This window comes from Brachyistius frenatus, unplaced genomic scaffold, assembly GCF_029030835.1.
Source record: "Brachyistius frenatus isolate BFR_SWC_R1_liver_20210118 unplaced genomic scaffold, ASM2903083v1 Contig_220, whole genome shotgun sequence".
Lineage (NCBI taxonomy): Eukaryota > Metazoa > Chordata > Actinopteri > Embiotocidae > Brachyistius > Brachyistius frenatus.
The window spans coordinates 113952-140624 of NW_027210819.1; the positions used below are offsets into that span (position 1 = coordinate 113952).

Below are 26673 nucleotides of genomic sequence, written 5' to 3' on the forward strand. Positions count from 1 at the left end.
TCTGGAGACAAGTTGGTGTTGAAAAGAAGTGAACTCAGCATACTGTACGTCCCATGCTGTGAAACAAGAGTTTCAGTGCTGCCTAACTTCTCTGACCCGCCTCAACAAACCTCATGGTGGGAATAGTCCTCATTTTGAGGTTTGAGCAATTATCTTTCTCTTTAGCGCTCACCACCTCCCAGTTGTCTCTTGGCCTCTTTATGTTCCCTTCAAACTAGTATTGTGCTGAAGGTGAGAGGAGGCGCCTCCAGGTGGGTCTGGGGAGATATTTGACAAGCTTTAACAGTAAGTAATGTGGCTGAGCACCTCCTGCTTGTCTGAGTATCTGAAGTCAGGCACACACTCAAAAAAATAACAACTGTAGACAGTTCATTTTCAAATGCCAACACACACGAGGAAAATATTGCATACATTCAAACCCCCTTTAAAACATATGAGCCCTGACAGATGTGACGATGACAAGACATGTGCGGTGTGGTGTTGGGGAGAGCTTTCATTGTCAAAACAGAATGTGTGTTGGGATCCAATAGAGTGGAAAAGTGCAATCCTGTATTGATTTCAGTGCCGTTGGAGATCGATCAGAGCCGGTACAAGTAGGAAGAACAAGATAAGACACGTTTTCCATCCTATTCATGGACTGATAAGAGCGCTGTGCTGACATCCGCGAGCTGCTGTTTGTCAGTCCGATCTCTTAAGTGTTGGTGAATGAGCTCATGAAGACGCACACACACACACACACACACACACACACACTCTGCAAATGCCATTTAAAAGGCTGCTTGTATTCATAGGAAAGTAATTGCATGGAAAGATGCTGTTTGAAAAAAAAGAAAAGAAGGGATGAACAAAATAGTGTAAGTGGGGCTTGAGGAAGTGGAGAAAGCCGAGTGTTTGAAGTCAGTCGGACAGCGTGAAGAGGCACGACCCGCCGTTTGATATTCATCACTGAGTGTAGGCGTGAAGAAGAATGGAGAATGAGGAGGGGGAGGGAGGGAGGGGGAGGCAAAGGGGGGAAACAGGTGTGTTGTGAAGGAGTAGGAGACTGATATGGAAAAAGACGTGAGAACAGAGATGAAGAAGGGTGAAAGAAGTCATGAGAGGAAAATGGTCAGAAGTAAAGAAGCACTGCTGAGATGGGGGAAGAACGTGAAGAAGAGGAAGCGGTGCAGTGTGGTTCATTTCTCACCTGTCCCACTCATTGGGTAGCCAGGAGAGGGCGAGAAGACCTGCGAGGCAAAGTCTTCAAAGGTCATGACCTCTCTGTGGTTCTGAACAATGGCCTCCAAGTAGAGCGCCCGCTCTTCATAGCTGTTGAGGTCTTGTTAAAGAAGAAAACATAATGACATGAAGGAGAAGAAAACAAGTCAAAGACAAAGCTGTTACCTGTAATTTAAGTGTATTGTAAAAAATAAATACAATTAAATAATTACATTTCAGAATAATTATATTTATGTATTGCATAATACACCATTTCGGCCCAAATTAGAGCAACAGTTGCTTTCTTTCAGTGCTGTAATGCAGACAAACACGTGAGCTGCAGCTGTACTGCAGGGCAGATCCATGATCAGCAAGCCAGCCAGATATAAAGATGGAACAATCAGACAAACAGCACAGCCCCAAATGAGAACGCTGTCTCCAAAATAATCAGAAAAAAAGAAAAGAACGAATACATCACTACGAGCACGATGCTCAAAACCTCTCCTCTCCCGCCTTTCATCCCTCTCGTCTCTCTAATAGAACCCCTGCTGCAGGCAGCATGTCTCGGACCACCCTCCCCGATGTGCTGCCTGCCACTTCTCCGCGCCATCATGGGGAAAATTGGAGCTATTTGAAATTCAGAGTGACAAGCAGGGACTGAGGCCTGGGCAGCCAGCATGCAGGATGGATGGCTAGATTTGAAATGGGAAAGCTCTGGTAAATAAATAAATAAGCCTGCAAAATGGCTGCTGGGTTAGGGTGGAAAACATTCTGATGGCCATTATCATATCATTATCGTAGATATATTGTCCAAACTCTGTTGTGGAATGGAGGCAAGTGCTGGATGAAATATGGTGCAGGGAACTGGTGGAGTAAAAAGGTCTGTGATGATAAAATGACAGGAAGTTGGAGATTTAACAGCGTGTGCGTGTGCACATGTTTGAGAAGCCGTCGGATTTTTCTCAGCTGTCAGTTGTGGCCATGTTTCCGACATCGACGGCACCTGACAAATTGCTTGACAAACACATTCACTCTCAGTCTCAAACACACACACAGCTTTAGCCCCTGAATGCTGACGCCCCCCTCCCCCTCCTCTCATTATGATGCCAAGATGGAGTGACACTGGGCTGTTGCTGACGCCAAGGCTGAACCAGGCTGAGCTGAGATAGGCTGGACTGGGCCGAGAGGCTCTGTTCTGGGTTAGATAGATAGGACCAGGCAGTAACTGGGAAAGGGGCCTGCAGTGGGCACATGCCGCCACAGCAGGGGCCAAGGCAGCCGTGACCAACGGCTTTGAGGGGAACCGTGGCAAAGCGGGGATGACGGGCACCTGAGCCGGGACACACCAGAGGGTGCGATGGCCAAGCTGCTCAGAGGGACGGATAGAAACGCACAGAGGGCTGAATAAGACAAAGGAAAGGGCAGAAAAAAAAAATAGGAATGGGGAGGACTTTGTACAGTCCACTGGCAATCCATGTCTTTAAAACAGCAAAACCAAATGAATAGTATTACGTTCACATAGAAGAAATAAATACTATCCAGCCATTATCTGTATCCACTTTATCCTGAACAGGATCACAAAGACAAGCTGATCCCAAATGACTGTGGGCGAAGGGGGGGGGGTACAGCCTGGACAATCACTCACTCACATTGACATCCATGGTCAATTAGAATAACCGACTAACCCAACATGCATGTCTTTGGACACTGAGAGGAGCCACCACAGAAAACTCACGTAAGGCATACAAACTTCTCATCTATGTACAAACTCATGTGCTCAGTGAATTTGCTGCAAAATCTGAGTCTTGGATAAACGTAAAAGTTGGACACTTGTCAGGACAGAACACCAAATAATCCATTAAATAAAAGCTCACATTTCCCACCTCAAGTATGAAAAGGCAAATGGAAAAAAAAAAGAAAAAAAAAGCTAAAACAAGTGGGGTTGTAAGACTAAATATACTCTATGCTCTGATTACAGGAGCAACAGCTCCAGTTAGGAGATGCAGAGCAGCAGGACTTTAAGTACATACAAGCACTTCCCCATGAGCTTTAGGTCCGTCTTCCACTCACAGACACACAAGCAACGTCACTGTTTTCTGTCACTTGCTGGAAACAGTGTTGGACAAAGAGTGGGCACCGCGGGCTCTGCTGCCATGGTAACCTGGGTCACAGCTCTGTGCAGTGGGTCATATCCAGGGTTTCAGATAGAGAGTAGGGATGTTTGTAAAAAGAACAAAATGCGTTCAGAGAGGTGACAAGTAAAGGACAAAATGTTGGACAAGGAAGGACTTGATATAAAGAAATGAGAGAACTTCAACGGAAACCAATAAATGAAAAACAAGGGAGCACAGGGAGAGAGAACGTCGGCACAGCGTGGGTCAACAGAGCCATATGGCTGTCCATTATCAGAGATGCAGATGACTGCAGGCCTGTTATTGAGATTCCTAAAGCAAATATTGACTCCAGCTGGAGCAGACGCTCTCTCTGACTGCGACACACGCCTCTCCTCCACCACTTCCTTCCGCTGCCCTCTATCCAAGTTAGACAAATGGATTAGAGTGGGAGAGAAAAAAAAACTTCAAAAGAATAGAATGAAGGGAGAGAGCGTCAAATTATCAAGACACAAGAGAAAATATGACAGGCAGCGGTGGAGAAAGACAGGTGGTGATGGAGGGAGAATAATAAAAGGTATTTTGGAGATGAGTGAAAGCGAGAGCCATAATCAGATCACTTAAGTAAATGCATGATGCTATCGGTGGGTAAAAAAAAAATTGCTGCACAGATATCAGACCTGATGCACAGTGAGGGGTAATCTTGCCTTCTCTCTCATTTTTATGCTTGTCTCTAATTACTAAGCCGTGGGCACAGCTTGTTCCCATGGCATATGCACAGATGCTGCTACCTCCAATACAGTAACTTAATCAAGGGACACATCCAGAACAGTGACGCAAACACAATGTCCATGTCATGGACACCAAACCCACTGACACTGACCTACTTTTGGGGAAAAAATAAGCCTTAGCTACAGTTGATGAATGCTGGTAAAGACTAATGTTTGTGAGGCTGGAAAAGGGGATCACAACATACAAAACCTCGCACTTTCTGAAAATGTTATCTGTTACGAAAGTCTTCTCGATGAACTGTATTACAGCGTCACAAACTCAACTGTGTTTTGCGCCATAAAAAGAATTATCATAAAGCTAGGGATCAAATATAAAAAGGAAAATGCAGACAGGTCTGCATTTCCACAGATGGACTGCAACTCAAGTCACCCGTGACATAACTGTCATTTACAGCTGAACTGGGCGGACAAGCAAGACAAGTAAGTGAGGGAGGAGAGTGTGTTGCGCCACTTTGGGGATTTCCAGGGAACTCCGACGTTCCAAGCGGCTGCATTCCAATTAGGGAGAAGAGCGGGAAACCAATGTGATGTCTATGGAGGGTAGTAATGAGAAAAAAGAAATCCCCCCGTTCTGAGTTAATGTAAAACAACTTCAGTCAGGAGACATGGAGGCTGTTATTATGGCGTTATGAGGGTGGGGGGAGAGTCGGCGCTATCAACAGAAAAGCGCAAATCCAATTCATTAACTATAACATCTACATATTTAGGATAACGTGTTTGAGTGGAAATATAACTGGTGATAAAGACAGTGACTTCTGGCTGGCATGTCGTGTCTGACTGCAGTCGTCCCACTACTGCTACCTGTGTAGACATATGTGCATGTATATATGGGTCAACATACGTGCACATGCATATGTATCTGTGGGTGTGTGTGCATAAGTATACATATGCATGTGTGCTGTCCAGATGGCTGGGGGGGGGGGGGGCGCGGGGGGAATGGTGGGGGTCAAACATCTTTGTGGATCAAAGCCAAGGTCAGGGCAGCTGCAGCGGCCCATGTTCAAGGTGAATGGAGGCCTCAGATGGCTCATCATTAGCTGCTCCATCCCTGCTGGACCCCATCGGCCGGCCGCCACCAGCCCTCATCATCATCTCTCTCCTTCCACAGGGACCTGAAAACGTCTGTCCACTGGGATCCATTTTGTGCTGTTACCCCACCCAGCACATGCAGACACAGACGTATGTGCATAACTGGGCACAACGCATACACTAACAGCCACCTTTACACACATAGCTCCTTAAAAGAGCCTAAGTTGACCTCTGACCTGCTGTCTGTCTGCAGGGCCGAATCCTGACCATCCAGCCTGAGCCTTTGTGTTCCTCAGTTTCCCTGATGACGAAAGTCCTCACGCAACCACTGGCCTCTGATACACATTCAGCATCTTTCAAACACACACAGACAGCAGGGATGAGGATCCATCACAGTTTCACAAAGTAGTCTTCTACCAAAGGTGCTCTGCATGTGAACATTTCACACAGTGATTCCTCACCAACACAAAGTATACATCCTTAAAGCCATTAAAACACGTGGATGCGTTTCCTTTCTCCTAAAATATTGGATTTCAAAATGACCTTTTAACCTCACACTGTTCAGAATAAATGACTGTAAAGTAAACACCTGTACGACCAGTATGTCTGGTGAAGGGTAATGCTGATTACACCCGATATCATCCCCACAGTGAATTGCACTGGTTGCACCGTCGTATCGCGCTGAAGCAGCGACGACAAGAGAGCTGCTTGATAGTGGATCCAGACCTGTGGTGCCATTGAGAGGCCCTGACACTTCTTCTACTCTAGATTTGTACAGTGACTGCACAAATAAACAACATGAATACGACAGAGACTCACACAGCTAATGTGTTGATAAGGCAGGGTAGGGTGGAAAGTCCAGATTAGTCCGAGGAGCATTAGAGGTCTTAAGAGGCCCCATACTGACATTTCACTACTTAAGCGCCATTTCTATGTCACAGAAGTCAGATGATGTTTGCAGGGAACTTTATTTGCCTCCTCCCCTTTTGTTAATGAAGCTTTTATCATGTGGAGTCTCAGAAAGTGCATCACCTAAAGCTGAAATGACGTTGCTTAATTAGGGGGGGGGAAAAGAGGAAATAAAAAGAGGGAATAAAAAAGGGTGTTGCAAGCAATACGGGATCAAGACATTTCTTTAATATGGCAAGCAACAAAACCGACTACCTAATCTTATCATCTGGGAATTCTAAAAGAATGTCCCTAAAAAGTCTTTGCCGTGCACAGGGACAAAACTACTCCTTTGGTCTTTGGGCCTCCGTAGCAGCACCGAAGGTTAATCCTGTTTGTAGAAGCTGCGGTGGTAAAAAGGGGCTCTTGTAGTGAAGAGGGACAGTTAAGAGATGAGGTGGAGGGTGCCTCTAGGTGCTTGACCACCTCCTCTCTTAGCCCCACATCTGCCCATTAACCTGGACCAATCAGCTTGACCTTGGTAAGGAGAGCAGTTCAGGAGTAGCTCACAGTGCCATTGACTCCCAGCAGTCACATAATTGGCCTGTTGAGAGGAAAGGATTGGGGGGCGGCGGGGGAGGGGGGGATGCTTGGTTGTGATAGGGTGCCAGTGCAAATGGGATAAAAAGCAGATGTGGTCATTATGTTTTTTGTTGAAAGGCATGGTACCCCACCTCGTCATGTCACGTGGGCACTCAGACAGCGTGACACATGTGTCCGACACTAGATACATCAGCAGCTTAAATCTCTTGTTTAGGTGGAGAAGTAAGAGGAAAAAAAATGATTGGGGACAAAGAAAGGAAATTATTTTAAAATAACAAACTGTTTTTGCCAGTCATTAGACGGCGTAACATGAACAGGTTTAAATATCAAGGGATCAGTGCCATTTGCAGGAGGCGTTGTTATGGAGAAACGGATCAGACTGGATGAACTGTTGGTCAATATAGAAAAGGAGATAAGTGGCAGAAATTTGGCAGAAAGACAGGAGAATAGGTAAAAGGATTGCTTGAGCCACAAGAACAAGGGACATGACTATGGAGAAAGAAGGCAGAGATGGAAAGGAGGAAGGAAGGAAGATGGGAGGAAAAAGAGATAAAGCGGAGCAGGTGTTGATTGGAGAGAGGCCGGCGCTGAGTGCCAGCGGTACCTGTTGTCACTGCGAGAGCTGAGGTGTGAAGCTCGTCTCAGCAGAGGCCCTCAGAGGTGTGAGGTGATTATGGGAGAACGGGGAGGAAGACAGAGACATTTAGACAGAGAGACACAGGGAGGAAGAAAGATAGGGACAGAGAGAGTGAATGTGGCAATAAAGCTGGCTGCAGGAATAATGGCAGAGAGGAGAGGAACAACAGGTTGAAATGGATAAAGTGAGAGTGTGTATGACAGAAACCAGCCAGCAGGGTGATTGTGTGGTGTGTATAGTGTGAGTGTGTGTGTCCCACTCGCATTATATATAGCAACTACTCCAAACTTTGGTGTCTCATTAAGCAGCTTTTTTTCTGTAGACATCTGTAGCAGCAGAACAGAAAACATCTGAATGTGTCAGAGTTGCATTATGATGAATGATGGTGTTTATGTGTCCATTTTCTGGGTGAGCATAGACTTACACAACATCAGATGCTCTGGAGGAATAGCTGGTTCCAGAGAGTTATAACAAGTAGCCTAATTAGTGGGTCCAAGAAACTACGGCGCAGGAGCCCCAAAGGAGTCGGGTCAAACAGTAAGCCCAGGTTAATGACACCTCCTGAGGGGTACGTTTTACCACAGTAAGAGCTTTCTAAGCTCCAACCTCCACACCTCTCTACCGTCCATCTGGCATTCAGACAGCGGGATGGGGAATTATGGCTGTGACATCACTCCTAACCTGTGACATCATCACTGCCCATCAATGATTTCACACAGGTTTGCCACAGCTGCAGACAAAATCTGATGTCTGCTAGCTGGCATGACCGGGTTATTTATGAGCTGACTGGAGGACGTAGTCACCCATTTTCTCAAGTCTCTGGCAGCCCACCATTCCTCTGGGGGACACTAAAATCGATTTCTTCTCCACAACAAATCATAAAAGCAGCACCTACACAAAGGTCAATGTTGACCCCTAAACTATGTTAGAACCAAATGATTGTTGGGGATTCACACAATATAAATGGTAAAGCAACAAGTCATCCTCATACACCAGAGACACAGGATGGCCAAAAGATACCTGGTGATATCATAATTTGTTGTAGCATGGTTTGCTCAACACAACACGACTGCCATCAAAGCCTACGGAGCTTGTGTATTCAGATGAGCTGAGTCTGTAACCACTCTCCTTTTCAAAGGACTCTGGCCTCCATTGATGAGTCCTAACACAGCAGCCTTAGATGTGAAACACAAAAGATCGACATGATTAATCAAACACAGACCCATTACAGCCAGACAGTCACACAGGCCTCCACTGTGTATTAACAGAAAGTCATAATAAGATGAGCTACAAAAGGCTGATAGGGAAGAAGATTAACAGATACAGTTCAGTGAGTGGCCGGGTGAGAGGTCCCTCTGAAGGTCTCCTTTGTCAGTGATGATGGCCAGAGTGACATGAATGTCTGAGCCCTCTGGAAACATTATTAAGTCAGGACAAAGGTGGGCATCTTATGAGCTATCTGGAGTGAATATGTGTCATATTTTTCTATCAGTTCCTGAAATTTTAAATTGTTTAGAGTCGAGACAGGGACAAAAGCATCTATCTGATCTCAACTTGAACTTTTAATAAAAAGTCAAAGATTAAAAAGGAAAGGCGATGCTGAAGCTACACTGTGATTGAAATCCACCTGATTACTTTTGTGGCATTTCACCTCTTTTTGCTTCCAAGTTTTCTGAAGAAAGTTATAACAAAATAGTTATTATCAGGCTACAAAATCCCACTCTGTTCTGCCCACCTGTACCCACCTCAAAGCATGGCAGCAATCAAAGTACCCTAATGTTCGACAAGTTATTTGACACATCTAGAAAACCAATATGACACTTAAATTGCAAGAGTAGTGTGCCAACCCTGTGTCATGCCAAATGACGGTGATTTTAAACCTACGATAACACTGCAGCGACAAGCAATGATAAAATATTAAAACAAAATGAACAAGGGCTTCTGCAATTTTAATGATGCTTGTGGCATCTGCAAAAGAATAACCGTGATGCATTAGCATCAAGCATCTCTGTCTACTTCACGCCAAGGTATGCTACGCAGAAAGTCTCTTGTTCCTCCATTGCCCCCTCAATGAAAGGTTCATTGCACCAATTAGGCTGCCTGGCCTTGTGCAAAATGCCCGGCATTTAGCGGGAATGATAATGATTAGTGCTAGGTTACATATGATCACATCCATGGAAAACGCACAGAACAGAGGAGGTTAGTTACTGGGGGTCAAGAGTGATTTCATTTGCCCCCATATTCCATTTAGAGCCATTGTTATTACAATAAACTATGACTGGATGAGGAGGATCGTGAGGGGAGATGTAAATATGTATGCACACACAGAGGAACCTGCACAGAAAACCTCGGGCAAAAAAATGAAAATAGACTTCTGTGTTGGCCAAAGCTTTTTCCTAATCCACGCCCCTGGGCTATATTGTGCAGTCAAGCAGGCTATTACATGGCAACAATTAGGGGGGCTGGAGCCCAACACCTGGTCGTCTCCTATTCGGGCCCTTCAGTGGCAGCTGACTGTACAGTCTCACAGCCAGGTGGCCCTCCTTCAATGACATTAGCTAGTCACTCCAGGGTTAATCAGGAGCCTGCCATCATGCAGTGGGCAGAGATCCCCATTCAGACTGGAAGCTTTTACAGGGAAAAGGGATGATGGAGACAATGTTGTTATAAAAACTTGTTCAACTGAAGATCTCTGACAGAGACCCCACATAATCAAAATGAACTCTGGGGAGGGGTTGGGGTCCCTTGGATTCATGGCCTAAGTTCGGTGCAGTGCCTTGATTGGCGTAGCTCGCAGCACGTCAACTGTGCATCCTGCAGATTATAATAGACCTTTTCATGGGTGGACAAAAACAGATGGAGAAGCGGGAAGTGCTATACATCCAAGCAGACGGGTGACGACGTGGGGGGAGGGAAACTGGATTTTGTCAAAGTCGGCAGATACAAAAACAAGTGGGTGTAGCTAAAGCAGCACTGGCTGTATCTGCCTGCACAAAGCCTCATTCCAAAGCCCCCTGGCTTGGAGATCTGAGGGTAAATAACACTCATTAGAATAACAAAAGCTATAGATTTGTACCCAAAATCAGCTAGAGTCTCATCAATAGTAATTAGAAGCTATACATAACTAATGAAGATGTGTACGCTACATTAAACAAAGGTACTGAGAGCTATTGTGTGTATAAACATTGAGCATTGGATAAGTGGATATCTGCAGCACAAAGCTGTTCTTACATTTCAACCACAACAATAAAATGGAAAAACAAAAATGATAATCATGTACTGAATTCATTTAATGGCAGTTGATGACAAACAAACAATTTTTTTTTACGTGTTAGGATCCCACGACCACAAGGTGCTTTGCGGCTTCTACAACCAACAACACTTTCTCTTTGTTGGACTTCAAACTCAACATGATCAGAGTCTGTTGTCGTGGATAAACAGTGAAGATCTGGCCTATATTTCCCCACTGCTTCTCTTTTAGCCACAGACACCACTTGACAATGAAACAGACAATCAGTATTAACACATCAAAGTAAGAAGAAGCACACAATGCACAGCGATGCACACTTAAATGTTCTGTTTTTGTTATTGTTTTGTTTGCTTGTCTGTCAATGCTGAAAATTCCATTTAGTGCAAAAATGCAAATGCTGCGAGGCACAAGGACATCCTCTGAAAGAGAACAATGGCCACAGGCCAGCAGAGGAGCAGACACTGCCTTTGAACCATTTCAAGAGGCATTAATGTGCAACTTATAAATAATCAACTCATTTCTTCTTAAAACAGCCAATTAAGTGTGCAACATTAAAAGCAATACAGCCTTATGCACCAAAACAAGAGCAATCCTAGTCTCTGAACAAAAATAAGAGAAGTGAACATTTAATAACCATTTAGGGACAAAGATTGTCTTCACAAGAGTCCCAGAAAACCCGGGGTCACAAGAGACCAAGAGATTCCAGCAGAGAATGATGAGTGACATTTCACTGACATTTCCCAGCAGCATTCAATGTGTGGCTGCCTCAAGACAGCATCAGAAATATCTATGGATATGCTTGAATGTGACACAGGCGTTCAGGGATGCAGGTTCTTTCAGGGGATGGCCTGAGCTCTGGGGCCGGTGATGAGGAGCCTGGACTCACGGAGACTGAATGGTAATCACTGGAGCACAGATAATGGATGATTGAAGGCTCTTTCGAAGCCGCTGTTGGATTTCAATATCAGAGAGGCCCTAGAATTGGGATTCTTATCAGGGGCGGTGTGTCAAACAAAGGAGAGCTGAGCGTGAAATATGGGGTCCAACTCAGGCACACGACCATGTCGATTAGCACAAGGATGAAAAAGGCCGCACAAACAAAAGAGGACAGCTTTCACTGGACAAAGGGCTGTGCACTGCCTTTAGCAAAGAGACACGGAAGGAGGATGGGAAATAAAAGAAATGAGAGACTACTTGGTAAAAAGAGGACAGGACAGGAGTTTTGCTGAGATGGCTGGAAGATGAATAGTTACAGAGCCAACTGTTAACGAGGATTCCAGATTCCCCGCTTCTGGAGAAGAATAATGGACCAGCAGGGATGAAATGCAATATACCCCGCCTCAAAGCCATTCATACACATCCAAACAAACACACATCATCCTTCATGTACAAACAAACACCCACGGTGGCACGGGGCTTCACATCTCTGCCAAGTCCATCACAAAAACAAAACAAAAAACAACAAAATTATTCCCATTTATCCACAGATTCCAAACACTACAGCTTGCCAGGAAAGCTCATTAACCCTCCCTTCAAGAACCTGAGACAAAAGAGGGGAAAACAAAACATAACTAATCAATGAGAACACACTCATTGAGGAGGGGTGGGGGGTGGGGCAAGAACAGGCATCCATTTGGATAACCTGAGAGGGGTAACAGCTATTGCTTTAGTGTTGCACTGGCTGGGTGTGGGGCGGAAAAGAAAGTTCATTAATTAAACAGGGCTATGGTAACAGATGGAATGGCTAGCTGGATGCTAATCACTTAAAGCAGACAGACAGGTTTTTACACCCGAGCTCGAACCGAACATCAATCACCATAAACGGGTCTTCTGAACGTCAGGGCAGTCAGCAGGGTCCAGTGGTGACACGGTGTAGAAAGCAAGACGGGCATTACAGGCTTCTGGGCTTTTTTGTTGAATTTAGTGAATTCTTTAAAAGTAATGGGAAGTATATGATATTAATAAGTGTTCATATTCAACCTGACCCAGCCATTCCCTACATATTAATAGCCTTTTTCAGATGAACATTCACTGCACTGTTAGGCCTGCATAAGCAAGGGTATGCAAACTATAATAAATGTGATAAGAACCATGCTGCTCTCTTTGATTGCTCAATCTGTGGGAATTTGCTCTATTAAACCTGAAATTGGGAGAAACAGGAACGTTTTCTGCAAAAGCAGAATTATGACATTAAAATGGTTTTTTTTAAAGCAGTAAAATTTACCTTTTATTCCAGCGACTGAAAAGTCATTAAATCTGTCCAAATTTAGTGCCATATTTAAGTATGTAAACTAATAAGATTGCCAAGAAATTGATGGTTAAAAAATGAGAGAAAGCGTCGACTCTGAGCCAAATTTGATACAATGCATCTCCTTTGTACTTTGTACTGGAATCAAAATATATACAAATTGAGAAAGTATTGATATGCTCTAATGTTGACATTGGCCAAGCCATTGCCAAAAAATACCAAAAATCCTTTACACAACTGCAGTAGTTTATACATTTCTACCCAATAAACCACTCCTGAGCTGAGAAGGTGATCCCACACAGAATTGGCTTTTACTTTGCAGCTCACAAACAGACAGATGTCAGACATGAATGTGTAACAGACGGGGAGAGAGGAGGAGGGGCACGAGGGTGGGGTTCAAGTTTAAAAATACAGAGCATGATAATCTTTTTGATACACTTGAGGACAGTTTTTACTGCTGACAGTTAAAACTCATTGGTTTTCTAATTATTTTAAATGTGCTGTATAAAAACAGGGTCATTTCAGCAACTGAAATGCTCCTTGACACTAATCGTTTTAATTATTATCAAGTAATTAAGTTCAGGAAAGTAAATCAAAATGTGGACAAATAGGAATGAACCCAGCTACAATAAAGGGAAATACTATCCTTCCATGTCAGAAAGGTTGCAGTATGACACATACAGTCATTGTATAATTAATTGCATAAACACAGCAGAGCACAAAAAGCTGGATTGTTTTATGGCACCAGATGCACAAGGAAATAAAGCAGCTCAGTATACGGATGCAGAATACAACCGAAAACTGAAATACACCAACAGTTTGACACCAGCAGTGTGTGTGTGCTACCCCAGGCGGGGCTCTGGGTCCCTGCTGTTGGCCGTCTGGTTCCATGCCTGCTCTACCTGTGTTTAAAAGGGGCGGCCCCCGTGAAGCTTAGACCCCAGAGTGCCGGCTGGGCTGGGCCCCCAGGGCTTTCAGGGTGTGGGTGCCATGCAGTGGACACCTTTTGTTACAGGCTGGGTAGCAAGAGGAGGAGGAACTAAGTTGGGGGGGGGGGGGGAAGTAATGCTATGAGTCATTCTGTCTTAGCAGCAGGAGAGGGAGACAGGGAGGGGGGGAGATGAGAGGGGGCGAAGGGAGAGAATACTTTTGCATGTTGTATGAAGCTAGACGCCATATGCCATCCGAGCTGGGCTGCCTCCTGAGTCAGGGCTCTTGGTTTGACAGGCCTGTGCTTGCGCTGCCCCCCCCCTCACCTAACACCCCCCTCCCTCTAGGTTTTTCTAGGCTCCAGCAATGGGCTTGGCAATTGATTTGGTTGTGCATGGACTGTGCTCTGTTCATTTCTGTCTGTATTGGGGGTTGGGTGGGGTGGGGGTACTCAGTGATCTGAACACATCGGACATTGTCGTGAGTCTCTGCAGGAACAGCTGGTCAGCTGGAGTGAGGGGTGGGAGGGGGCGAGGGTAAGGAGGAGGAAGAGATGGGAGGCAGTGCGCTACACTGATAATGGGATTAGGTTAAAACATTCAGGGAGGGAGAGACCCCCCCTCTCTTTGGAGCCCTGCAAACACTGTAAACTCTCAACCATCCTGTCAAAGCCAACGCCGGCCTCCGCCCAAACTACCCATGCCAACTCCAAAGCAGCGGCACTTCAACTAGAAACTGGCCCCTTACTGAACCCCAAACTGCCCCACACCAGCCAACGTCTCCAGCTGAAGGGTTTGCATCCAGTAATATGATCGAGACACTAATCACACAACAAACCAAGCTGGCTGAATCCCTCTACAATTTTTACTGTAAACTACAAGTTCCTTTTAGTTGGCTAGCACTGTTTCCAATGAACAGGAAGTTGGCCAGTTAAACCCACATCAGCTCAACCATTACATGAATCCAGCATATACTGACGAGCTCGGCGTCTCACTGTGCCGTCCAGCTCTGAGCTCCGTAGTGATAGAGACCGCTGAGTTTCCATGAGACTGCCGACAGTTATGGCACAACAGCTGGCAAATTAGACCTATCAACGATGCTAAATAATTCATGTGAGACAACACTAACGTGGCAGATCTATTCATGACACCCTATCATGCATACAGGCGCACTTTCATCTCGGCGAGGTGAAGAATCTTACAGTATACAAAAGAGCCCGCTGCTGTCAGACAAAGACGCAGCGAGAGCGGCACAAGAAGTTGCTCAGGAGGGATGTGAGAATATCTCAGTCAATGCAGTGACTGTAATAATTCTGTTGGTGTCTGGGGATGTGCCACACCGAAGAGTGGCCACAACATATCATATCCATTATGTTGTCAGTATAGAGCTGCTGAAATTATGTACATCTGGTTTGGGTCCATGGAGCTCGAGGACTGTAAATATGCTCACATGAGCCTGAGAGGGAACATGACAGACTTCAGCAGTCCTGGGTTACACACACACACACACACACACACACACACACACACACACACACACACACACACACACACACACACACACACACACACACACACACACACACACACACACACACACACACACACACCAGATTATGGTTATTGATGGCGATGGGCCTGGAGATGGATGCCTGGAGATGGATCTGTGTGTGTGTGTGTTTACTTGTGTGTCAGAGCAGAGGATGAGGACGAAGGGTGGTGTGCAGAGGATATTGATTCTGTTCAGTAGGAGGCTACGTCTCTGAATCAAGGTCAGTTTCACATTGTCTCACCTATTAGTAACTTGCCATCTCCCCCAACACACACACACAGACAGACAGACACACACACACACACACACACACACACACACACACACACACACACACACACACACACACACACAAAGAGTGATGGACGGCACATCAAACTCAAGTGCTTGTTGAAGAGAGAAATGAATCCCACCTTCTGGGTGAATCATTATTCTACAGCGACAGCATGAAGGATCTTCGACGGCCGCTCAGAAACAAACTTCCCATCTCTTTCATGCCAATCTCATACATTTGGAGGGATAACATTCACTTATGGAACTATGTTGAATCAATAAATACAAATCATGGTTTAATAAAAATCCAAGTTGTTTTAGACTCATAAATCCCCAAACTGCAGCTGTGAACGGTGGACAGGTTGCAGACAACACACTTAAAACACAAAGTCAGACCAGCTGCATTTTCTATCAGGCATCTAAATAATAAATGACACATTACGAGTTGTCTGTGAGAGCTTTGTGATATGATGCCTATAAGGCCAAGGTTGTCCTGCCAGAAGAAATTGACACAAATTGTAACTGACGATGTCCGTACACGACTCCAGAAAGCATCTGCAGAGATTTCACAAATCAGAGAAAGGAAAAGGAGAGAGGGACTGATGTCGGGCATGATGGGAGGAAGGTGGGAAGATAGTGAGGGGTAGTATCTAAAAAAACACTCTTGTAGTCTAGCTGTGTGTATTTTCTGAAAATGTGGCTGGTGGTCATTTTTCAATATCAAATCCTATTAGCGTGAGAGATCCTGTGAGCATTGCAGCGGACTGCTGGAGTCCTCTCGAGCCTGGAGGCGGACTGAGACGGGGCTGCAGAGCCTTACGGGTCTTTTATCTGGACACACGGGGGTCATATAGCTTCTCTTTGAAGAAATATTCAACTAATTACCTTGGAGAGTGGCCTCATAGGCAGAGAGCAGACTGTGGATTGTTAAGGCATTGTGAAGGGGTAAACTAAGGATGAGGATTTTCATGTGGCACAAAAAACACACATCCTATAAAAAAAAAAAAGAAAAAAGAAGAGGCTAGGTCGTTGATCCAGCCTGTGGAAGATGAAGACTGCATATCCGGAGAGGATAGAAGAATGGAAATGACTGGAGAGGGAGATGTGTAAAGGGCTGGAGAAATACAACCGCTAAACAGAGTTACCCCATCTGGCACTGAAGACACGCCTTCATCTGTGACTTTGTGTCACATTCAGTCACAACAATTCTCTAAAAGCACAAGATCTGAAGTCACTTTCACACGACGACAAACCTTCAGGTTATTCTTCAGTTTATACAAAGATTGTTCTCAGCAGCTCTCCAGATAGGTGGACAGACAGACAGGCAGACAGACAGATGATAGACAGACATGCAGGCAGGCAGGCAGACAGACAGACAGTGTGTTTGGCAGCGTTGCTCTGCCTGGCAGCCCGTCAGTGCCAGAACTCCAGGCAGCGCTTATCTTCTCAGAGATCGAGCCTTCTTGCTGTCTGCTCCTCTGCTAAGGAATGCCAGGTGAGGCTTTTGTGGCCGAGCATAGGCCTGTTACTGCCCCCCCCCCACTCCCCCACTCACCGAGGCAGGCAGGCCTGTGGCTGGCCCCCCTCTGGCACTGAGAGTCACACTAGGCTAATTCACTTGGCGTCGGGTAACAGACATCTGTCACTCAGGATGCCCCCAGGGACACACAGACATGGCCTGATATTGGGATGGGGGGCCAGATGATGTGATGCACTGTGAAACGCATACAGACACACACATACTTACACACAGCCCACACTGTGTGTCGTGGTGTATTTAAAGCCTTCGTGGTAAATAACTATGATGCATGGACTTGATAATACTTTGAAAACACATTTCTGAAATATGCCAATACCTTAAAAACAATAGATGCTGGTCTTCCACACAGGAAATCTCTTTGGGGGAGGTTTCTATAGCAACTGCCAGAAGGGCAAGGTGGTTCTGGTGAGGCGGTGCTGTACATGTTGTCTGAGGAGGAGCGGGACGTGAAGGGAGATCAGGTTTCCCCCTCTGGGGGCCATCCCGACTCTGCCCCCCCCCCCCCCACTCACACACACACACACCGTCCCTCCCAACTCTGCTGCTGGCATTCACATGCTAATTCATCTCCATTGGTAATTACACTCTCTTTAAACCAACTGACAACTACAGCTGGAGTCAGGCTCTTAACGGAACGGATGGATGGGTGGAGGGATGAGAGCAAGTGTGTATGTGCTTGTGTTTGTACACACTTGTATGCGTTTGTTGAGGATGCTTTTATTTTGGCTCTTCTTTCCCTCCATAAAGAGGTAGCGACACAATATCTGTGCTCCGACCCAAAACAGCCCCCCAAGCTCTTCCGTTGCTCCAGGCCCTGAAACAACCCGGCCGAACAGTTGTATGTAAATAAGGCAGCCCATAAAGATCAGTGTCAGCATTCAGCTGTGTACATTGGTGAACGTGACAAGCACGCCACATGTCTGAATGAATTTACCCAAATGGGGCGCTGGTTGTGCTGAAATTTTAGGCTCAGTCTTGTTTTCTATTCAATGGAATCATCATAAAAACATGGATAAATTTAGGCTCAAAACCTTTATGATCTCAGCTGTTTGAGTAATCAGTGGTTCATGTTGATGAGCTGTCCCTGTATGGGCTAGAGACGCATGAACGAAGCAGAAGTCTGGAGGAGTAAAGGATACAAGCTCTGGTAGAGGGTCAGCCGGGACTTGACAGCTCTGCTGGCGTTGATACAGGTGGCCCGCACTAAGCTCGGCAGCAGCGTCCCTGTGACAATGGCGCCGTTAAATAGAGGCCCAAAGAAAGGAACCTGGAGGAAGTTAGGAGAAAAAAAAAAGGTTCGAGGAATACATTTTTTTTTTAAAATTTGGTCAGGGTCTCGTCTTTGTAAAATAAGACAGGCTTGATTAAAACTCTTTTTGTTCTTCCATTTGAAACGGTTCCTCCATCTGTTTAGAGCAAGTGTTCAAGTTGAAATTAGATTTGTCCTAACTCTGCATGACAACCACACATATTTAATGTGAATCAATAAAAGGTAAATTAAATTAAAATGACAATCAATACAGTACAATGCCCTCATATTGAGCTACTGAGCAAATACAAAGGGGCAATATGAATTTTAGCAACAGTGTCAGTGTGTGTGTTCATGCATATTGGAGCGGGCCCTCAATCACTGAAGCTCAATAGTCATTGACCTGGAAGTAGACGTGAATGTCAAAGTCTTTCCAAAAGGTCCTGCTGTCTTCAAGTTGGCAGTTTGGTGAGGATAATGATCAGTCAAATTAAACAATAAATACATTTTAAACAGAAAGGATAAAAACAAATTATGCCCACAAAACTAGGGTGATCATTTTAAAACGAATAGCAGAAGCCCGAGGAGATGGATTTACAGCTTCTTTGAGGAGGAGGTGGTTTGTCTTGGTTAGAGTTGGGGGGCACTACCGTGGCAACTCTTCTCCTGCTCTCCTCTACTGAAGGCCGGCAACGTATATTTTACACTCTAATCTTCAAACATTGTGGTATCACTTCTCTTTGTGTGCTGCTGGATACGCTGTCATGTTCCCCAGAGAGAAATGCTTAAATGAAGGTATGAATGACTGGCCTTGCAAAGTTCAATTATTAGCTTCAGTCAAAAACATAATAATATGAGTGGGATAATTCTCATGACAATATATCAGTAGTATGATGATTTATACTGGCAATACATATTAGCAGAAAAAGAGTAAATGACATGATAAATAAGTGAATAGGAAATCCAGATTAGCACATGTAACCCACTACAGTAATGCACAACAGTGAAGTCCCCATATGTCTACTTATCAAACACTGTATGGACAACAACATTAATGCCGGTGAGTGAAGAAATAATTGTGCTAAAACACTATAAGAACATTACAGCAGCTTCTTCAGAGAGACGGTAGGTCCTGTGGGATCTTATATCTCGGACTGCCTGGTAAACCTCAGCTGACAATATCATTTCTTCTATTACATTATCTTCCGTCAAACACCCCTTGAAAGATAAAGATAACCAATGCCTTCACAGTGAGGAATACAAACCAGAATATATTATGAAATTCTTTTGAGATGTACATATTGAAAATAGGCTACTGTGGATATATGTGAAGACATTAAGGCAGTCATCCTGGATAAAGAAACCTCCCTGTCCTCTGGGAGGCCACACAGTGAGTGCAGCACTATGGAGTAACCAAGATGAAAGCAATCCAACAAAGGACAGTAACCATCTCTGAGAGTACATACCCACAGTGTGGGTAATAATGCACTGCTGGAGGAGGGGGAACTGAGAGCCTTCAGACAGAAACCACGAGAGGCAAAAGAACCTGAACATTTACAGCAAAGTCTGAATAGAAAGCAAGAAAAAGGAACTGCATTGGCTCATGAACAGAGACTGGAAACCAGTACAGCCCCACGCTGTACAAAGTTGATGATGTGCCTTTTTCACGGCAAACGTTTTGACTTGAAATTAATGATGGCTCACTATAATATGTCCCAGTAAGCCAGAGACAGTGAACCAGTTTGCACACAACAAAAATCCCAACCAAACCCATCGCCTGCAGCAGCTTACCTGTGATTTCTTCATGATCTGGAGGAAATACATGTGGTTCTTCATTGGGTAGATGATCATCAGCACGTCTCCAAAGTCCGTTGGGATGATGCCACGTCGATAGTCCCGGGTGTGTTCGGACCACACGATGTGTACCTCATCATTTCCCAGGTGTCGCAGCTGACAAACAAACAGAATTAGTGCAGTGAAGAGCCTGGCGGGTGCATGTCTTCGTCATCGCTACTGTGACGACAGGAACACAAATGTAGGGCCGGGCAGTCGGTTTGTGTGGTCGGCACTCTGGCCCACATCACCTCAGAAGTGCATTGAGGTATGTGAGGAATGTAGAAGGTGATGACTGATAATAAAATATTATTTACTGGCGAGTCAACTCTGCAGAGGGTCCATTAAAAAGTGAATTAGCCTGCGTCCCTCCATGCAGTCAGTACAAGAACAAGGTGACTGTTTACAGTTAAATCACAAACTTTGTTGGAAAACTGGGGTTTAAGTCAGTCCTGAGCTCTTTTTATAGCTTTTTCATTACAAATTCAAATAGCAAACACAAAATGCACAAAATTGAGCATTTGAAAACCAAATAATTCAAATCCAATTAATCTTCCCCATAAGAGTTAAATTGCTTCCCATTTCCACTCTATTCACAACACAAATGAAAGTAGGCAGGACAAGAAGACACTTAACTGACAGGAAATTGACTGATGCCCGTTAAAGAAAGGTACACAGCTTTCCCCTTCTCAAAGTAAAATAGATGAACAGTTACATGATATGCTCTGACAAGTGCAGATCTATTATTAGCTGGTAGTCCAGTGATGTTGAATCACACGGCCCTTTAATTTTCTGGGGTATCACGGACACTGAAAAGTGAGCCTCCACTCAGAAGAAAACATCTGCCAATGTACTGTTGGCCTAATGAGCCATTAAGAAACATGCCCTGGCCACCAAATATGCAATTAGCACATTCTATTATAAGCCCTTAATTATGGTAATACGATAATCTTAAACAAATCCACGGCATGCTGATTACTGGAGCTCGACAGTTCAGTCTGTCTGTCCAAGGATCATCAGGTACCAACCAGGTCAGTCACTGGGACAATTTCAGAGAAAATGTTGAATATGCATTTGTGGAAGACAATCAACACTGGGATGTTAATTTGGGTTAAGATATTAGCATTTGGCTGAGCTGAATGACAAGTTTAATGAGGATGTTTATGCTCTGGTCAATCATCTTCTGCACCAATCTATTTACCCCCATGTTAATCACATTCAAATTTTTGAGACTTCTTTAATAAAATGTGATTCGAGTCAAAGGCTTTTGTCCAATTAGCCCTTTTTGACCTCGCACCCAGCCAATGGGCTTCACACACATGGAGACAGAAAACCAGAGGATCCAGAACACAAGAGGCTCCTAATAAAAACAACCTGCTGCAGCCCAGTTAAGCTGGATGGCCTGCAGCTGAGTGCTTGAGCTCAGGCACACACACACACACACACACACACACACACACACACACACACACACACACACACACACACACACACACACACACACACACACACACACACACACACAGAGTCAGTCACACACACACACACACACACACACACAGTCACAGACAGACACACACAGGCTGCATGGCCTGACCTCAACCCCGCAGGTTGCTTCTATAACCACATTACTGAAGCCAGCTGCTACTGCTGCAGCCTTCGCTGCCGTAAAACCCACAATTGGATTCAGGAATTCATGGTTTTTCCTCTTTTCTTTTTGGTTTAGCTGTTTTTTACCCTTTCCATCGTCTTCAAACAGGCAATCTGCTCAGCAAGAGCTACTCCCTCCGTTTCTGCCCCACAGTATGCCTCCATGGTTACAGTCAGTAAAGTGGGTGACTGCTGGACTAAAAGTGCAATTTTTAAATTGACAGAGAAACATCCTACTTGGACACAGACAAAGCCTGTTTCTCATTCCAATTCTTCATTCCACTTTGGCTCCTCTTTTTCCTCCCATCGTTTTCTGAAGCATTTGCACATGTAGCCGGCCTGCCAATTTCTGTTGGACCTGTGGCTGGTTTGGAGATCTGTGCAAGGTGAGCAGAAGCAATTACAGAAGTTGCTGGTGAAATGGATGGAACTGGAGTGGCAGCACTCTGGGCACCAGACCTCCAGCACCTAATGCTGGACCAGCTCTACCTAATGTTTATGGCCACGAAGCATGAGTTCAGGATGGGTTTGAAATGAGTCAGGAATTATTTGGGAAATGGAGAGCTTGAGTTTGGTTGGCTATGAAGAGAGTCTGATGAATTTCCCTTCTCAGCAGGGTCCTGTATGAGAAGATTGGCAGCACGGGAAGGGGCCTTGCGGCTCATTTCTTCGCGCTAACTGCTACTGCTGCACTACAGCGTGGAATCCCACTGCAGAACCCAATCGATTGCTCCTGTGGCGGCAGCAGGAATTGGATAAAAGGATCCTGCCGGCATCCGGCCGGCGCCTGCCCTAGCAGGGAGAGCTAATGGCTGAATCCAGGCCCTGGTCACAGCACACAGGGAGGGGGGCAGGGGCTAGCAGAATCATAGTCATTACCGCAGCGGCACATGCCCTCTCTCCACTCACACGCCTGCGATTCTCTACTCCTCAGGCCTTCCTGGCCAGGGTCACTAATCAATGCTCGCACTCCGGAGTCACACCTCCTGATCACAGCTTAACACAGAGCTGAAGGCTACAACAACATACTGCTCTGGGCAGGCATGGCTGTGGAGCCATTTCACTGCATCAGAAAGGCCAAGCACTATTTTCTCCTCTCTTAACATCACACACACGAGGTGTGCAATTAATGCAAGACATGTTTGATACTCCAGTTGTCACATTTAGGTAATCACAACGCACCAAAACGCAGGAAAAAGAACACATCATGAAGACAAACAGGACTTTCTACCTTCTTGGTGAGGCAGTCATCAGAATCAGATGGCATACGCGTGGAGACGTGGAAAATGGCTTCCACAGTCGAGGTAGCATAGTAAGGAGCTGTTAGACCTGTGCTGCCATTCCTCTGGAGCCCACCCATGAAGCCACAGTGTGTGGACAGGTCCACCTGAAGGACAGATGTACAGGTAAGTGTGTCTTCGTATACCTGTGTGTACGTCTGTGTGCATATTTAGGCTGCAGTGGTGGATACAGCGTGTGGTTGTTTGCACCTCCCATCCCAGTCCAGACACGAAGTCTTCATAGGCCTGGCTGCCTGCACTGTTAGACAGGATGGAGCACTTGTCTTCTTGGCCTTCTCCAATATAGAACACAGCAATTTTGTGTGTCTCTCGACTACAGAACAAAACGGAGTAACCGACATTAGAAGACCAACAAAAACAACGCAGCAGTTCATTTTACAGAAGTATCATCATTTGAAAAGCTGCCACCACTTTAGCTGCTTCAGATAAAAAAAAAAAAGGCACCTTGATAATTAAGGTAAATTGTGAGTCCGGGTTTCCAGCTTTAACATGGTTTTAAAAAACAATGTCAGGAAAGCCCCCCACCCCCTCCCCCCTCCTACGCTCCCTGTTGCCATGGCAGTACATTGTGCTGGAGTAGATTTAGGGCACTTTGCATGCTTGCGTACAGGTTGTTATTGCTCAACCGAGTCTGGCCATCTGGGAGAAAAAGGTCCAATCCTGAGGGCATTCTTTAATAAGCTTCTGTCAGTAGTAATGTGTGGAGCACTTATTGATTGAGCTCAGAGAGACACAGAGAAGGACAACAGGAGTGATAGTGGGAGATGTCCAGGGCTGTGACCAGCAGGGGCTGGCACACATTAAGAAAACCATTAGGGAGGAAGAGGGCAATGCTGTTTTCAAGAAACTGCATGACTTTAGCCACATTTCATTTCACTTACAGGTTTGTCAGTTGGCTGCAGTGGCAGTTTGACAATTAGCGAAGGGCACTAAATTCAGAAATAAATCCAGAGTGAACTTTACCACTGCCTGGAATCCAAGTTCTTCAGTTCCCTTAAGAGTTTAGAGTTTTTCTTCAGCAAATGGAAGCTTTTCCTGTTTGACAAAAAACAGTGTTGATGAGGCATGGTATTTTCAACTCTGCAAATACAAGACAATTCAACAATCTGCCAACAATGAACATCCGTTAGTGGCATAATTTACCAAAAGAAAAATGTTTAAAGAAGAACTTTTCAATCAAAGTTTCATATTGCAGTTTTGATTGCCAAAGGCAAAAAGGGCACAGGTGCAAATCCCAATCTCCTACTTGCTGTGTGCATGTTGCACCATCGCCATTAAGAGGTGTAAGCTTTTAATTTACGGTGTAGCACTGCAAAGATGCAGCTCTGGAAGGTGGACTGTAGTGAAAACAGCTGGGCACTTTCACCCTGTGGAGAGGAGATTAAGATGCTGCAGACTCCACTGGGCCTTAAACTGGGCCCTCTTTCTCTTTGAGTACAAAAACAAAAGCTGAGTTACTTTGAGGATGAAGGAAGTAACTGATTATCAGACTGGAGAGATTATCCTGAACAAAATTTGGTGTTCTATTTTTTCCTTAATTTAAGATGTAGTTTGTGTCTTAAACAATAAGGAATTCTAATGACCCCTGTATGACTTCATACAACGTCTCTTTCTTTCTCTACTACAGTGCAAATAAAGGATTGAAACCAATTCCAGTTGGTTATACCTGCGATCCCAAGAGTTCATGCCAAGATCATTCAGCAGCAGCCGGCAGAAGTAGAAAGGGGCTTTTGGTTCCTGGTGGGAGGGTTCCCTCTGGCAGGCAGCCTGAAAGCTTACATCAGCATCCCACCTTCTCACTTGCTCTTCCTCCTGCAGAGTTTGACGGACAATGGCTTCCAGGATGGCGCTCTCTTGCTCTTGGTTCATGCCGTGGGGAGAGGAGGCTGGCTGGTTGAGCCTGAGCCGTGGCTGGGGCAGGCATTCTGGGCTGCTCTGGCCAAGGTCCTCCAAAAGCTGATCCAGAACATCGACCTCCTCCTCCTCCTCACCACAGTTAGAGAGGGAGTCTGAGATGGAGCAATGACTTTTGAACGGCCCTTTCCATGGAGAGGAGGGCTGGTTTCTGTTGGGAGGGACTGTAGTGGTCGTGGAAAGAGGAAGTTCAGCCGCATTAAATGCTCCCACATCAGAGTCGTCCTGCGTGGTGCAGTAGAGGATTGCGCCATCCCAAGAGTACTTGCCCGAGATGTCCCGGACAATGACCCGCACTTGAGAAGAAGGGTGGGGGGGCTGTCCAACAGTGGGTGTCTCAGCAGGGATTTGCAGGTAGGACACCAGTGTGCTTTCATTGAAGACAAACAGCTGCAGGTTGGGGCTTTTAAAGACCTCAGAGGACAGCTCAGACGACTCCACGTAGGGGTTGTCGTGATTTTCGCTCACTAGGCTGTGGAGGAGAGCCGGACCACCGCTCAGAGGATGATGGCCCAGATGGTTCACGAGGTGTGTCATGACCATTCGTGCCGTCAGGGGTATGAGCTCCATGTTTCGGCGACGCTTTTCTGGTGGGAGAATGAGGGCAGCGGGATAAAAACACGAGGTGCATCTCTCAGCAAAAATACATGTGAAAAAGCATAAAAGGTGATCAATAGTAAAAATTACTGATGGGTTTAGAATACAGCTGAACAAGGGGCTATCTTTTATATTATGTTCAATGCAGACTTTGCTCACCATATTCAAAAAGCCCCACATTTGTGTGAAGTCATGCTATCATCTCTATTAGCTCTTTTTACACAAAGCCAAATCTCATTTATGATGACTAATAGGGGTACTTTATTCATTTCTCACAAACCTCGAAGTAGGTAGCTTCTAATCATAAGAGGCAACTTTGAAAAGCGCATTGAGTCTTCTTACAATGGATAAGTGTTGAGACTGGCCAAGTGCTAATGAGAACCACCATCTTTACAGGCTGCTGAATAGAACTCTCCTTTGTGCATTGCATTTATGTAAATGCACAGGTTTTCCTCCCAGTGAAAGGCATGCCGTGCTTTATTCTGCAGTGATGTGGGAAAAACAAGGAGATGCACTCTTGCATTGTGACAGTGCTATCAATACCATCATCCCTCATCAAAGTGGAGAAGGCTCTTTAGAAAGCAGGCCAAGCTGCATTACAGACGCACTGGCCCTTTGATGTGACTTGATCAATATGAGGTAAGGGCATTATCATAACTAAGTCGGCACTCTTTGGTTTGCTCTTTTGATAGTGTTTTGTTATTTCTGCCAAGACTCTGTGCAGCTGTGCACCAAAAAGCAGAGGTGTAGTGAAATTTTCCAAACAAAAGCTACTGTTAAGAATCCTGACATTGTTTCAGTACACATTTGCTCTGTGTATCTGCACTTGGAGGACTTTTTAGAAGTTGAGGACACGAGGGAGCGATTGCCTAATGGAATCACAAGGTCACAAAAATGAAGGGAAAAAACATTTTTATCTAAACCCCATAATGGGTCTTCTTTTTAGGGCTGAGCACTAATGTGAACATTCCAGTCTCTGTGATGGTTGATTTCCTTTTTTACTTTTAATAAGATATTGACATTTAATGGAGGGTCTCCAAATGGAAGAGCTACTTAGAGTTTGCTTTTACCTGTAACCTTT

General features: G+C 45.2%; 1 protein-coding gene across 2 annotated transcripts in view; it reads right to left on the bottom strand.

The window, feature by feature from the left end:
* The window catches only part of ralgapa2 (Ral GTPase activating protein catalytic subunit alpha 2), an 85672-nt gene that overhangs the window by 5490 nt on the left and 53509 nt on the right, over positions 1-26673 (bottom strand). For both annotated transcript variants that reach the window (XM_069719687.1, XM_069719688.1), the window contains exons 34-40: positions 24748-25582; positions 24045-24116; positions 23271-23394; positions 23012-23167; positions 20089-20247; positions 18188-18315; positions 1187-1308 (exon numbers count right to left, since the gene is read on the bottom strand). In XM_069719687.1, coding sequence (XP_069575788.1) covers positions 1187-1308; positions 18188-18315; positions 20089-20247; positions 23012-23167; positions 23271-23394; positions 24045-24116; positions 24748-25582 — 1596 coding nt within the window. The remainder of the gene's footprint in view (positions 1-1186; positions 1309-18187; positions 18316-20088; positions 20248-23011; positions 23168-23270; positions 23395-24044; positions 24117-24747; positions 25583-26673) is intronic.